The sequence below is a fragment of the Arvicanthis niloticus genome, chromosome 17 (assembly GCF_011762505.2).
Source record: "Arvicanthis niloticus isolate mArvNil1 chromosome 17, mArvNil1.pat.X, whole genome shotgun sequence".
Taxonomy (NCBI): domain Eukaryota; kingdom Metazoa; phylum Chordata; class Mammalia; order Rodentia; family Muridae; genus Arvicanthis; species Arvicanthis niloticus.
Genome location: NC_047674.1, coordinates 21,728,470 through 21,743,952, shown reverse-complemented (window position 1 = coordinate 21,743,952; position 15,483 = coordinate 21,728,470). Strand labels below are relative to the sequence as shown.

At 43.9% G+C, this 15,483-nt stretch overlaps 2 protein-coding genes across 4 annotated transcripts in view; one reads left to right on the top strand and one right to left on the bottom strand.

Moving 5' to 3' along the window:
- Positions 1-15,483, top strand: part of Rhbdd1 (rhomboid domain containing 1) — a 132,412-nt gene that overhangs the window by 103,987 nt on the left and 12,942 nt on the right. For 2 of the 3 annotated variants that reach the window (XM_034521847.2, XM_076914924.1), the window contains exon 7: positions 1,579-4,171. The exons of the other annotated variant lie outside the window; for it this stretch is intronic. In XM_034521847.2, coding sequence (XP_034377738.1) covers positions 1,579-1,673 — 95 coding nt within the window. In that variant the 3' untranslated portion in view covers positions 1,674-4,171. Of the gene's footprint in view, positions 1-1,578; positions 4,172-15,483 lie in introns of those variants that run through there. 3 annotated transcript variants of the gene reach the window in all.
- Positions 7,398-15,483, bottom strand: part of Col4a4 (collagen type IV alpha 4 chain) — a 124,412-nt gene continuing 116,326 nt past the window's right edge. The window contains exons 45-47 of the mRNA XM_076914916.1: positions 15,053-15,241; positions 13,177-13,463; positions 7,398-12,800 (exon numbers count right to left, since the gene is read on the bottom strand). Coding sequence (XP_076771031.1) covers positions 12,537-12,800; positions 13,177-13,463; positions 15,053-15,241 — 740 coding nt within the window. The 3' untranslated portion in view covers positions 7,398-12,536. The remainder of the gene's footprint in view (positions 12,801-13,176; positions 13,464-15,052; positions 15,242-15,483) is intronic.

Below are 15,483 nucleotides of genomic sequence, written 5' to 3'. Positions count from 1 at the left end.
AAATCATACAAGAGTGTTGACTTCCTTTTGTGAACTTCTCTTTGACAACTAAAATTCTAGTCATGAATTGAATTGACTCTTCAACTCCTGATTTCAGAAATCGATTTCTCCAATTTCTCTGATACTTCACTATAGTTGTGATAGTTACCTGCTTTGGCAGTATGAACATAAATGATAAATGTCTTTGGAAAAAAACTATTTGTGGAGAATGAGCAAGAAGGATCACATGCCCAAAGATTGATTGCATGCCTACTTGCTTTCGTTCAGAGGAAGCAATTGTCCTTCTCACCCTGCCATCTGGCCAGTGAGTCCAAAGCCTTTGCTCCCTGAATCAGCCATGTCAGCCCTGAGTTGTGATGGATGATGTCTAGCCATGACAGATCCCTCTGGAAGTCATAAGCAAGTGCTGTTAAGACCCTGCTTATTTGACAGCAGCTATGTATTTAGGACTGATCCAGGTCGCAAGGGGTGAGAAGTATCAAAGATGTCCCCTACCACCTCAAGAGCTTCTGTCCCTGGTAGTAGGGAGCAGAGGTGCACACAGATGCCATCACTATCTGGCAGAACATAGCAGCTATTGAATGAGGACAATTAACAGAGAATGGCTGACCGCTAAAAAGTTGGTATTAGGGGAGAACTTCGAGGCTGACCAGGTGTGGAAAGAAGGAATGAGACTTTGATGATATAGGTGATGAGAGAAAGATTCGTAGCCAGTTAGTAGGTCTCACAGATCCAGGAGTGAGAAGGTAGGGCACTTTGGTGGCACCTACTTACCTGTGTCCAATGGAAAGTATGAACGTTCCTTCCTGAGGTTTAAGATCAAGGCCCATGTGTTTGTCTCTCAGAGCATGCGTGCACATACCAACTGATGTGTTTAGGCTCTCACAGCCTGTATTCCGAGTATGGCTGCAGTCTGAAGAACCACCCTCTCAGTCATGTGACCTGTAACTAGTGTGCTTGTAGTGTTGTGTGCCGGCTAGCAAAGTTTGTGAGTTGGAGTGGGGGAAGGACACGGGTTGCAGTGAGTTCCTTGAGGCTAATGGCTTGACACATTGTTATACTGCCACTGCCACTGGGTCAGCTAACGCTGCTCCTGGTCTCCATTGTGTGTGCCGCCCTTCACCTCCAGAGAAGTAGGACTTGTGTCTCAGCCAGCTGTGCTGCTGATGTCCAGACTGGCAGTACCAGCAGGTGAGAGGGAGGAGAGAGGAGGCCAGCCAGTTGAGTTGATCATACAAAATGAAAGCAGCCCTTGAGACACATGGAAGGTGAAGTGATGGAAACCATGGAGCACGGTTGAACAACAACGTCAGCGTGGACTGAGTATCAAGAAGCTGAGACTGAATCAAATGAAGTTCATGGACTGAACTACGCTAAAAATGTTGACTCTGTGTCAAAGTTAGTATTGACAGCTAAAGTTGAAATCTGTTTGTTATGTGTCTTTTTAATGTTGAAATAAAAACGACACCAAAACAGCTGGTTTTCTCTTCTTGGAATCCTACGGAACACAGTGCCTTGTAAATGTCAGAACGATGGATAGGCAGTGTGTGATTTCCCTTTTTTGCCTTTTCACTGCAGGAAATACCAGAAATGGCCCAGTAACGTATGGGTTCCAGCTCCCGACAGAAGAAGAAATGAGGAGACAGCGTCTTCACAGATTTGATGGCCAGTGATATGGCACCACACAGGGGAAGGCGTGTTCCAGCTGTGCGATTGGAGCCCATTCACTTTACTCCCCAAGCCCCTAGTTGGTTTTAAACAAAAGAAGAGCGCATTGTTATTGTTGCAGATCACGCATGTCTGCCATGAACAGGCACTCCCTGGTTTCTGTGTGCCCAGATGCACAAACCCAGCTGACACGGCTGAACACCAGGCTTGTCCTGGGAAGCCCACAGCTTTCCCCAAGTGGCCTGTCTAGCCCCATGATCTCTCCTAAACCAAAGGTCTCCTCTTCAGTTGGGACCACTTTCCACTTTTCTCTCCTTCTCTTCAGACTTAGTGGCACATCCACACTGCAGTGGAGACTGGGATCTTCATAGGAAGTGGGTTATTTCACCAGTTGAGTGGCTCAGCCCTCACTCTGCCTGCCATGCCAGGTGCCCGGCTTAGCAGGAAGGGCAGTGCCACCCCTGGTCCTTCTGGCATATTTCCATGGTGATATGGGAAGAGGATGTGAGTACCTTCCCAGGGTGTTCCGTTCTCTTTCACGCAGCCCCCCTCGGGAGGCTCAGGCGGCTAAGTCTGCCTGATGTTCATAACTCCTGCCTTATTCCACATGTAGAATGTCTGACTGGAGGGGAATAAGCAATCTAAGGTAGGGGAAAACCTACTCACTCATTAGATATCATGTGGTACCAGCAATTGGGGTTCAGAGCCACCCCTCCAGGAGTGGGAGATGAGACTTGTTTAACTGCTCTGCAGAGCGGCAGCCGATGGCGCGCGCGCGCGTGCACACACACACACACACACACACACACACACAGAGCAAAGCGGAGGTGTTGAGTGGGGTTCTCACAGGGAATCCCCCTTGCAGCAAGTATTTTTTTTTCTTCATAAAAGTGCCTTCTCATTGGCCACTATGGCTGCAGTTCATCATAAGCAAGTGTCTGAAAAAAAATGCCCCAGGGAAGTGCTGTGTTTTATACACACATTGTCCCAGTCTCTTAAGGCATTTCTGTTTCTTGTGTTCTGAGAATTAAAAAGGCAAAGACAGGGTGCCACCACTGCCTCACAGTCAGGGAGTGTTCAGTTCAAAGGAAGTTAGGAGCAGCAAATGGTGCTCCAGCCCTAACTCATCCTTCATGGATATTTTCAATGAGAACAGGTATAGACAGGCTTTCCTATGCACAGCGCAAACACCTGGGGAAGAATACTAACTGGGGATGCCATTAGCTTTTGGGGGTGGGCACATAGGACCTGACTTTCTTTGTTTACAGTTTTATATTCTATTTTTTAAAGTGTGTATACGAATGTCTGCTGCTTTCAGAAGATTAATTATACAATGAATCAAGAAACATGTAGCCAGTAAAACAAACTTAAAGCTAAGTACTCTGTGTCCATTAAGAAAATCTCTAGGCTGGGCTTGATGGCACACCTTTCTAATCCCAGCACTCAGGATTCGGGGGAAGGAGGATCTCTGAGTTCAGAGACAGCCTGGTCTATGTATGGAGTTCTAAGCCAACCAGAATACAAACACACACTCTTATACAACAAGACCCTTTCTCAAAGAAAGGGAGGAAGACAGGGAAGAAGGGAGAAAGAAGATGAAAGAAGGAAAGAAATTCACAGTATATAAATAAAAGTACAAACAAATGCTCAACTCTAAAAGAAACTGGTGCCCAAAGCTGACATTTCGAGGCTATTAACGTCTTCCATTGTATGCATTTGACACATCTGGTGCACACCAACTGTGCAGCTCCACCACCGAGTTGTTAATAGGGATCCACCTGGAATGTCTTTAACACTTGCATATGAATGGGCTAAGCAAATCCATGGAGTCTAAGAGCATGCAGACAGGCTATCCAGACAGTGGTGCCTGGGCACCTTAGTGTAATTTGTAATTGGTGGAAAGCCACAGCCAGTTGATATTATAAATTATGCCATGAGCCTGGTACCTCCAAACACATTTAAATTATAATAGTCAAGGTAAATTATCCCTGGCTCTCAAGCTATACATTTGTCTTTCACACCACAATGAGGAATAGCCTTTTCCCTACATGCCACCTTTCGATAGCACCTGAAATTCTGCCCTAACACTCTTATGTCATTATTATTTGTGCATACCTGCACCAAATCATGTCTCTGCAGGTAATGTGCTTCTGAATGACCTAGAACATGGCCTGTTCTTGACCTTCCTATCCTTCTCCCTCTGCACTCAAAAGGCTCAGTAACTGTTATTTTTTCACCAAAGTTATTATTCGATTGTATTAGAATTCCGCCAGCTTGTATATATAGCTTGAGTGCAATAACAGTACCTGGCTGCTTTGCTTGACTTGTTGGACAAAGACACTGAAATCCCAATTTTGAATGGTGTAGTTATAATATGCACTTTTTCTTTATTTATGGAGTGGAATGTCACCAAATGTTTATTACAGATGTGGGGAAAGTCATTGTAGGGATAAGTGAAAACCATATGTCTTCCAGAATAAAGATGGTATGGAAATTACAATAATTTTGTTGTTCAAGTCATGGGCTTGCCTGTAGCCAATGCTTACTGTTTTCTGGGTCTGCAGTTCTTTTCTTTGTTCATCATTACATTTTTGTTTGTGTTTGCCCCATCCACAATAAGGAATGCTCAAAGTTATGTCAACAAACTGGAAGTGGTCTAACAAAGAGTAGCAGAAGCTAATTGCTTCCAACAGGGAGTAAGCACCAAGAGTCGATTTTTAAATGTTCTTTACTAGCAATCTTCCAACTGCCTTCTGTGTCCGGTTCCCACAGTTTGGTGTGGTCAGTCAGCCTAACAGATCCCTTCATTCAGAATCTTCCCCTGCTCATCAAGAGGAAGGACTAGTTAAAGTTGCTTCCTCTTGATGACTTTCAGTGTGTTGCCTATGATTTGCAAAGCTGCTCATAAGAATGCCTGCTGCTGAGACCGGAACTAAGCCGTAAATGACTAGTCTTAGCAGGATCTGGCCAGGGGAGTTGGCTATGGAGTGACAGAGGTGACCCTGCCACATAGAGTGGTCCTCTCTTAGGAGTCGGTGTTCAGGAAAGAAATGCATTCAATTACTCCTAAGTATACCATTCTATTCCTTCCCATGGGTCACTGCAGAGATTTTCTAACCTAATTCCCACTACCCCAACTTTTTTTTTTTTTCTTTACCAGTATTTTAGAATCATAAACTCTAAGCTTGGAAGGACCTTGAAGTCTTTTGGATTCATTGCCTTGCTCAATACTTAAAATACCTCTTCACTCAACTCCAGCTACTGTTGCCAGCTGGGCTTCCAGAAGCCATTTTAGCAATACCACTCATCGTCCCGGATACCTTTTATTGTTTGTCTGTTGACAAATGGGAAAGGTCAGAGCCATTAACCTCCATGACTGGGCTCCCAGCCTCTCTGGACCTCATCCTGTTTATCCTTAACAGCCGCGCACACTGGTCTCACCATCCAGGCTGTGAATGCTTCTGATGCTTGGATCTTTTCAGTTTTGTTAGGAGCAGCATCTCCCTTTCCTTCTGCCCTCTATGTCCTCCTCATGCCAGCCCCGGGTTGAGTCCTTTCTGAGAGACCATGGCTCCCATCACAGACCTGCTGGTTTTGTTGGGTCTGTGTCTCTTGGTGTCCTCATGTGAAATACTGGTTGTGCCATAAGAGCACATCTTCCTTCCCAGGGCAGGAACAGGGACTGAAATCCATTGTCTGTCATCACAGGGCCTTCAACAGTCTACTTAGAAATCTCTCAACTTGAATACTTGAGGATTGATGTGGAAAGGAGCTCATTCATACCATGACAGGTAGTAGGTAGTAAGGCAAACTGCTTCTCAAATGCATGAGTGTGTACATGGATGCATTCATGCGTGTGTGCGTGTGTGTGTGTGTGCGCATGCGTGTGCATGTGTATGTGTGTGTATACAGGTACTCAGAGAGACCAGAAGTCATTCAATCCCCTGAGACTAGTGAGCAGCCCAACATGGATGCTGTGAACCAAATTCCAGTTCTCTAAATGAGCAGCCGCTGTCCTTACCACTTCTCCGGCCTCCAGTATCATCACTTTATTTTTTGAGGCAAGGTCTCTCACTGAACCAGACATTCTGATGGGCATAGACAGTGTAGCCAGAGTTCAGGGATCCACCTGACTGAACTGCTGTCTGTATGAGATTAAGACATGTGGGACTGCTTCCAAACTTGATCATACATGGGTTTTGGGGACCCAAACTCAAGATCATCATTCTTGTGCCGTAGGCACTTGGACCAACTGAGCCATCTTCTCGATGTCTAGTTATCGGTATCTAAAGCAAACTGGCTTCTCTATGACCAGTGTGATATTTTATCACCCATTTTAAAATAGTCCCTATTTTTACCACATGATTATGCCGGGAATACCCATGCCTAGCAGTGCACACTTGCAATTTGGATATGAAATGTCCCTTCTGTTCACCTTGTCTCCCACCCCCTGCTTCAGGCTGATATGTTACAGGCTTGTGTTGCTGCCCAGAGGAGGTGATGGGAATTTTCAGAGGTGGACTCTCGTCGGAGTAAGCCAGTCCAGGTATGTGCTTAGGGGATGGATGCCTCAGTCAGGCTTGGTCTCTCTCGCTCTGTTCCTTAGCCACCATGAGGGAAGCAGCCTCTGCTACCTGTTCCTACTGTATGAGACTCCTCTTCACACCTCAGTTTATCCAGCCAAGCTTGAACTGAAAGCATGTCCAAACAAACTCTAGTTTTAAGCTGTTTCTCTCAGGCATTCGTCCTAGCAATGAAAAGCTCATAGCACAGGGAGATTACAAGTAACACTGCCTTACATTATACAGCTCTACAGTCGCCCTTCACACTGTCAGCCCTTCAAGTAACCTTGCAAGTAGGCAGTCTCATCTTGCTTAACTAGCATCACAGCTAAGGCCAATAGGTGGCTGAGACCCATACTTCCCACTGCCTCTGGCTGATGCATCCCTCTTGCCCAAGGCCTGTTTTCATTTTTTTTTTTTTTTTCCCCACCTAACACTGAATAGAGAACTATGCTTCACAGATCCTCAGAATCTTATTCTTCCAGCCCCGGCTCCCCACCTTCTGCAGATCAGCCTGGTTTTTTTTTTTTCTCCTAAGCCAGTTCTAAGGATAGACCACATTACAGGATAGATTTAAAGTAAGGAGGGGAGGTAGGGTGATAACACAGCCATTAGTGTTGCCTTGAGAACATGAGGCTGCATTAAACCTCCCAGAACCCACATTAAAGCAGCCAGGCATGGTGGTTCATGCTTGTAATCCCAGTATTGAGGATATAGAAACATGATTACCAACAAGCTAGCCTACTTGGTGAATTTTGAGTCGGTGGAGAAACCAAAAACCAAGGTGGATGATATTAGGTTTCAAACCTGACTGAGGTGCCTATCTAACATACAGCAGCAGATGTTGGCCACCAGGTTTCCCCTGCATCTCTCAGTCCTTACTTTTTACAGGGCCCTCCTGCCTGGCATAACCCCTGCCCTGAACTTTCCAACCCAAGAGGCCAGGGCTATTCTTCCCCATATAATCCAACCATTTTGGTTACCCGATATCTTTGTACCTTTGGGCTTCCTGGCTGCTGCACCTGATTCCCCTGCCTTCCTTCCTCTCCTTTCTCCTCCCCCTCTCCCAACATTGCCCATCTCAGTCTGGTCATGTCTCCAGATATCTCTGCCTCTGGCTATGGTCACCCACATACTGTAATAGCTTTCTCCTCCACGGTACCTATAAGCAATCATTTTATTTATTTATTTTTTTCATTCAAAGGGTACCTGAGGGACAACCATTTAAGGTTGTTCCTACATACATGTAACACATGCATACATACAACTTCATACATGTGTCTGTACACAAGAACACATACACATGTAAGAGGAAATCCACTTTAGCTTAAAAGAAAATACATTATTTAATAACAGTGGTCTTGGAAGCTACCACGGAATTTTATATATAATGAACCACACTGTACGTGACAACACAGCAAATATTTATGTCTGTAGTAGATCAGGCATCTTGCAAAAGTTACTCGATAAAAATCTTTTACTTTAAAACCATGGTTTAGAGAAATGGATGCAATTTAATAGACATGTTTCACATTTTTTCCAACAAATCATTAAATATTTAAGCACCATAAAATTCAACCATTTCACATGGATGTGGCAGCCAGACATCCTGGTTTAAAATGTACTACACAGAGTTCCTTGCAGATGATAGCAGTGACAATTGCAGAATGGCATTTTTTTAAAAAATTGTGGATTGTTTGTCCCCTGCAGACCTTATTCATAATATCCCTGCAGGAAATTGGGGTACTTTTTGTGGTACAGTAACTTTGTGACTTGAAATAAAGAAGACGTTAAGAACTGGCTAGGTATAAATAATTATAATCAGTAATTTATATGCTGTGAGAATCAACATAATTCTGTTGCAGGGGGAGAGGAAAGCAAGAAGTAATTTTCATATTAAAATGCCTTATTTTAAATAGAAGATGTGTCCATACTTGGTGATGGTGACTGCTATGCACTAGGTAGGTAATAATCCAACTTTAATTTTCAACATGAGTGGTAATGTCCTACCTTATAAATGAGAACAGTTTAGCAGAACTCACCCATGGCAATGCAGCTGAAAGAGACACAGCTGGATTAAATTCTGGGTCCAACCCATTCACAAGTCCTCATTCCCCCACTACTATTATAGCCATACCACATCAGAGAGGGACACCTGTTAAATTATTCCAGTGGGTAGAAACACTGTTCACAAAGGAGTATGGTCTGTTTTGTGGTGGCCTGCAGGAAGGGCCAAAGTGACTCTTTGATAAAGTTCAGCTCTCATGAGCCATTCTGCTGAGTTTTTCTAAGTGCTCAAAACACACAGACAGTGTAGAGCACCTTGGTGCCAAGAAGCCCTTAAGTCATGAGGAAATACAGATTGCGGAGTGAATCGGGTCATTTCAGCAAAGGATCTTCTTTCTGCCAAATCTAGGAGTGAATCTCATCATTTCTGAAATTTCAGTTCATAGAGAAGTAGTTAATTGTGGAGTGAGGAAGGGTCAATGCTTGCCGATTGGCATTATGGTGGTACTTGTATTAAAAGATTGTGGATGCGTAGCTATGTTTAACTTTCTGAGATTCTGAAGAATTATGCTTAATCACCCTTTAACCAATGAGATCCTATATGCCAAGCTGTACATCAAAGGCTTACCAAGGCATAGGAAATTGTCACTGAATGAAAGAATCAAGCCAATAATAGCTCGTTCGTGTGCTACTGATGGGCATCCAAACACCAGCAAAGCATGGTTCCTGCTCCACAAGGGCTTCAGTTTTTAATGGAATTAAATTATGGAATGAAAGAAGTGTCAGGAGACATTAGAGAAGTAACAAAGAGGAGACAGACGCCCAGTCTCTTTGGGAGGTTCATATACCTGCCACTAACCCATTGTGCTAGGACAAACATGTGTCTACCAAACCAGTGGGCCCTAGGGAGGATGCTAATGGCATAAAGATGAGCCAGAGACATAAAGGTATGTGAATGTCTGCAAAGCTGTGTGCAGCTCATGCTAACAAGAGGCATTCTCTCACAGTGAGCCTCAGTTCACAACAGACCTCTTACCCCATGTGAAGTCATTTTGGACTCCACAGGCAGTGTGGTCATTCAGGATTTTAAGCCAAAAGATAACAGTCTAACTTGGATGAAACTTAGAGGATGGCTGGAATTCCAAACTGGAGACATCTCCTGTGAGAGGCTAGGTAGAAATCTGTATGAGAACAAGAAGCATGGAGAGGGGATAGCAACCCACACAAGTGGGGATGTGAGCCTTGGGAACCAACCACACAAAGCTTGGATGCCTGGTGGCTTCCATTTAGCAAGAATGAGAAGCCAGAAGGAAACACCCCATCTGCGCTCTAGTGTGGAGCCTCAAAGTAATTCCCGTTAGGGATCTAGGCATATTCCAGCCAGTCAAGGGTGGAGGTCTCGAAAAGGACATTTAGATAAGACCATCACAGTCATGGATTAGGATAAATGCAAAGCTTTGTTCATGGTCTCCACTGAGCAAGGCTGGTCCAAACGCATTGATATACAGCCAGGTGGAAAGAGAAATAATAACTTTAAGATAACATGCTCTTCTGGCCCAAGATGCTTTTCCTATTGTTTCACCGTCTGGACCGTCTCTAAATCCATCAGCAATCCTCATGCTAGTCACTGGAGGACCCTGGGATCTACACTTTGAACTGCTTCATGCTCACTATCTTGGGTAGCTAAATTGCCCTCCTAATTCAACCAGTCATAACTTACTTGAAGCATGTTAATATTCCAGCAGCAAGGCTGAAGGGTTTAACATCATGTAGCAAGGCACGTGTGTTCTAATTGTTCATTTATTCCCAACCATCCCTTCCTGGAACTTGTTCTCAGGCCAAGTTCATGAGGAAATTTCAGGAGGCCTGCTTTAGGATGATAGATATAGATTCTGAAAACATAAGAGTAATATAAATAAAGAAGAAATGGCTGCGTTTTCAGACACTCAAAAGTATTTAACATATACAGCATTGAACTTAAATTCAAATGGGTCAATAGGAAAAATTCTGCTACATCAAGAAAATATTTGATGTTAAAGTAGAGACATTCAGCCCTGGTTATATAGAGAATTCCAGACCAAGCAGAGACAATGTCTTCAAAGCAAAACAAAAACCATGTTTCTCTTTTAAAAGGCTAGACTTCTAGCACTTCCAGAGCGTCCGGTAATTGCCAGGCTATTGAAGCCAATGCAGGGTTATGTAGCAAGTTCCAGGCCAACTCGAACTACAGACTGGGGTGCTATCTTAAAACATAATAAAATAAAATAGATGTTATTTACCAAAAAGGTCTCTTAAACTGCCATCCCACAGACATCCTACAGAAAAAAAAAAAGAAAGAAAGAAAAAAAAAAGAAAAGAAAAAAGAAAACTAAATGTATTCTGCATGGAGTTTATCACTGACCAAACGATGGAAAGGAAAAAAACACCTTAGAAATATTCTTATTTACTTTTGGTTTTAATTTGTGTACGAGTATGTCTGTGGGTGGGTGTTTGCATGTGTACAAAGTGCTCATGGGATCCAGAAAGAGGAACTGGAGTTCCTGGTGACTATCAGCCAGCTGACCTGGGTGCCAGGAACTGAATTCAGATCTTCAGCAAGAGCAGTAAGTGCTTATAACCAGAGTCACCTCCCCAGCCTCAGGACCAAAAATTTAATTGAGTTTTTCTTTCAACTATTCTTAAGTGCACTGAAAAGTAAGCTCTGACATGAGTGTCTCTCTCAGGGGGGAAAATATCCTTCCTTTCCATTAAAATGACAATTTTACTTTAGCTGAGGAAGGTGAGTTTCAAAAAAAAAAAAAAACCTTTTCTAGCAAACCTTTCAATTTGTGATTTGTAGGCATCCCTGACTTGATAGCAAGCAGACCTTTTGGTATGCAGAAAAGTCACTGCAAATTGACATGGATCCTATCCATGTACAGGAGCTGCTAAGTACCAGTGTCAAACAGCTGTCTTGCCGTGATGCTAATACAATATGAAGAATGTTTGAAATTTGGTGAGACAGATGCTCTCATTTAAAAAAAGAAAAAAAATCACAGGAACACAAAATTCAGATTGGCTATAGTCTTTGTTTCTGTTCAACAGAGCCCCATGCCTTTCTGGTGGGGTGACCCTGACATAAATGAATCTTCTTACCTAAGTTTAATTAAGTCAGCCCTTAATTTTCTCCCAAGTGCATAATGATAGCCCTGTCACTTCCGGAGTGAGTCGCCATTATCCATGTGGAGGAAGAGCCTTGCAGGTTCTCCTGGGGAGGAGAGCTGGTGGCTTTGTATCAGGCTCTCATTGCCTGAGTAAGCCCCATGTGGCTTCAGTCCCATTAGCGGGACTCCTCACTGGCCCCCGACCGGGGAAAAGTGGTCTGTTTGCAAGTTCCCTGGGATGGGGGAGTCAATTTTTGTGAATCACTACCTTAATATTCATTAATAGCTTTTAGGCCCCTAATCCCTTATTGAATATATTTTTTCTATAATTGCTACTTTTCAAAGGGGTTGCCAAAGTAGGCATTTCCATTCTCTGTAAAATGCAGAAGAGAACATAATGTTTTATATTCATCTGTGAAGTGTTTATGCCGAGGCTCTGGAATACAGGACTGCAGGCCTTCCTGCATAATGACCCATTTCTGCTTTGAAATGATCTGCTAACTCTGGCAGTGTAGAAAGGTTGGTTTTCTTTTCTTCCTCCTTTTTAAAAACCTCTTTGGGCCATGGTCTCACAATTATTTAAAGTGCCTGGCTTTAAAAAAAAAATAGATTATAGAGGGAATCATTTTGAAACATTGAAAAATCTGTACTTCGTCGCTTCATTTGTTGGCCTATTTATATTGTGTTGTGGGTTTTTTTTTTTTTTTTTTTTTCCTGTAAAATCTAGCCAGAAGCTCAATGGATTACAGAATAATTGACTTCAGTTGTTTGAGACTCTATCAACCAATGAATGAAGTTTATAATCTGTTTTTTTGTCATTCACTCGCTTTTCTGGGAATTAACACAATGTTCAAATAAAGCCTGTTCTCCCATCATCTCAATAAAAAGAGAATGTGGGGTGGGGGCAAACAACTCCACGTGTGCAGCCTTTGCTTGATCTGTAGAGGGGAGGAGGAGAAGGAAGAGGAGGAGGAGGAGGAGGAGAAAGAGGAAGAGGAGGAGGAGGAGGAAGAAGAGGAGGCCTGGAATAACCATGCTGAGACAAGGCATGGCTGAAGGAGTCTGGAAAGAGCACCACTGAATTTGCTAGGATAGTTGGGAAGCTTGTCCTCCGTGGGGTGTCTGCCTTGATGACTGTTGCCATGTCTTGAATTCTTTAACTGTGCTTCATGCAGACCTGGCACCTGCTGATTTTCCGGCGCTGGGCCTGAACTTCTTTCAAGGTGTCCGGTGACGGGCCAGAGGCAAACTGCAGGTCTGGGTTCACCGTGGTCAGCCAGAAGCTGTACTCGTTTGCAAAAAAGTGACAGGTTCCCTGCCGGCCCTGGCATTCAAGGAATGGTACAGCTCTGAAGTCCTCTAGGCAGCTGCCAGGTGACATCAGTGCCTGCCCGCCTCCTTGGTCCCCAGCTCCAGTGTGCTACCCAGACAAGAATAAAGAATTAGGGCTCATCCATTCCAGACTACCAGGGCAGAATCAGTGGCATACCCAGGTCTGGCTCTACTTTAAAATTCTTCCTTAAGTCACTCCATAAAGAACAATTTACAATCCGCTGAAGAGCAGTAGGAAGTGTGTCGTGTGTGCATACGAAATGGAGCCAGTTTCACTGATGGCTGAAATAAATCCCTCTTCTACCAGACTTACCAAGAGAATAATTGATGAGAAAAGATAAAAGCAATAATGATGCCCTAAATCTCAGCAGTCTACAGTCTGCAGCAGCTTGGATGACCTCGGATCCTCTGGTTTCTACACAGTACTACCATCTAGACAAGAATAACAAGGGCAAGAGACTCACCATCAGAAAGGAATATCCGATCCACAGGCTCTTCCATGTCTGCGGACATGGTGGAATGGATTGGTCCTGACTGTGGACAGCCACTGCCTGGGCTGGGGCCTCACACACTGCACAGCGGCTGATGTAAGGGCGGATCTCTTCCTCTGAGAGTGGCATCATAGGAAGAGGAGCTGCACTGGACAGCCAGTAGGACCTGTCATTTCTCTGGGCGTAGTGGCACACTTGGTGGATGTTGCAGTAGGCAAAGGGCAAAGTGCTAAACACAGGAAGACAAGATCCTGCCAAACCTTGGAGAGAAGAAGATACACAGTATATGAGCAGTCAATTTTGTGCAAGTAGCCAGTGACTCCCACCTGTGGCATATTACAGACACCTTTGAAGAACTATGCCTGAGCCATCATCCATCCTTCTCCCAACAACCCACCCAGGGCTAGAGACTGAGCCCAGATACATTTGTCTTCTCAATACAAACAAGCAAACAGATGGTCACAGATGAGACACAGAAGCCCTGTGGATGAGAGGTGAGGGTTGCCCAAAACTCCCATAAAAATGACTGAACTTTATTCTAAGCTGGGATACCCAAGATGAAAATGATGGAACCAGGATTGGAGATGATGGTGGCCATTCAAAGAAGATGCTGAGATGGAGAGAGCCAGAGGCACTTAGCATCAGCTTAGAGCTCAATGGTGGCTTGTGGGAGCCAGGGAGAATGCATCTGTGTGACTTCATCTCCTGGTATCTGGAGATAATTCAAACCACAGGATGTGGGCTTTGTTAAGGGGCTTCAATTTTATCTAGAGGTCTACAGAACTTTTAGATAGGTGTTCCAGCCCAATCAGGGCAATAAAAGTACCTGATTTTAGAGGGGAAGAGAAAGCAGGTTCAAAATAAACATTCCTCCTTCTCTCCACCCCTCACCCCATCCTGAAAGAATCTAGGCATCCAAAGAAGGCAGTGTGGTGGCAGTACCAAGAAGAAAATAAAGATGGGCATCTGAACATCTGTTACTCATCAGCCTGCCACATTGTCATCCTCTTACTAGCAAGGGACTAGTCTGGTGAAGGCAGTAAGACCCGCCTAACTGTCAACTGACAGACTTCCTGTATCTACCATCACTGCCACTGTCATCATAAGCCTCGACATTGAGTCCTGCAGCTTACAAATCTGCTGTTGAAAGATGGGAAGGAACATGGAGGGCTGATGCTTAAAGTCTTGTGATCCCCAAACAAAACAGAACAGGGCTGAGGGCTGAGAGTTGGTGCTTGCCAGTGCTATAGCGTAACCCAGCAAGAACTGCCTTCAACCGATCTGTATGTAAACACGAGAGAGCTCAGCATGCCCAATTAAATAATTTACATTTAGTAGCATTAAAAGTCGCATTCTATAGCAAAGTTACATCTATCTCATTGCAGAAGAGTACAATAAAGACTCCTGCTTATGGTGTCCCATGCCTTTAATTTCAGCTTTTAGGAAGCAGAGACAGGTAGGTTTCTGTGAGTTCGAGGCCACCAACTCAAAGGTGTTTGAGTTCTACACAGTTCCAAGTCAGCCAGGACTACAAAGTAAAACTGTGTCTTAAGCAGAACTAACAAACACCAAAAACAAAACAAAAACAAACAAACAAACAAAAAAAACCCACCACCACAACATCAACAACAACAAAACAGTAATAAATAGTCAAATAATAACCAGTCACCAGAATGAGCATCTGTGGCATCTAACAGGATCATGAGAATTAACATGGCAGGCATTTTTTTTTATATATATATAAAACTGTGGAACATTAGTGCTTAACTTGAAGAATCTGTAAAGTTAACTCCTAGGTTTTATTCCCTGAGCCACAGCACATGACAGCTTATTCTTGGGGTGTCCATACCAAGATCTTGATTGTGTGCCTTCTCCTGTCCTTCCATGTATAACAAGCTGTATCCTGTCCAAAGCCGAGGCATACCCACAGGGCAGGCTGGTTCTTGAGCTGTCTGACTGTGGAGAACCAGGAGGAAGCCACTGAGGTATCCAGGGCCAAACCCCTCGGGCCCAGGATCACCAGTTGGACCAGGAGGGCCTAGAGAAAAGAAAGATTTTAAAAGCCCACATTTAATAAGTGTTTCCGAGTATCTCTGTTTCAGCATAATGTTCAACATCAGGAAGGAGGGAGGAGCAGGACATAGCCTGGCCCTCAAGCCTGCCCCCCTAGTCTGTCTATAGTACACAAAAAACAACTCCTCCAGCAAAAGCCTTTGCGCTTCTGCAAGGCTGATCACTCAACTGAGAGCTGAAAATATATTTTTTTAATTGCTTCTGAAT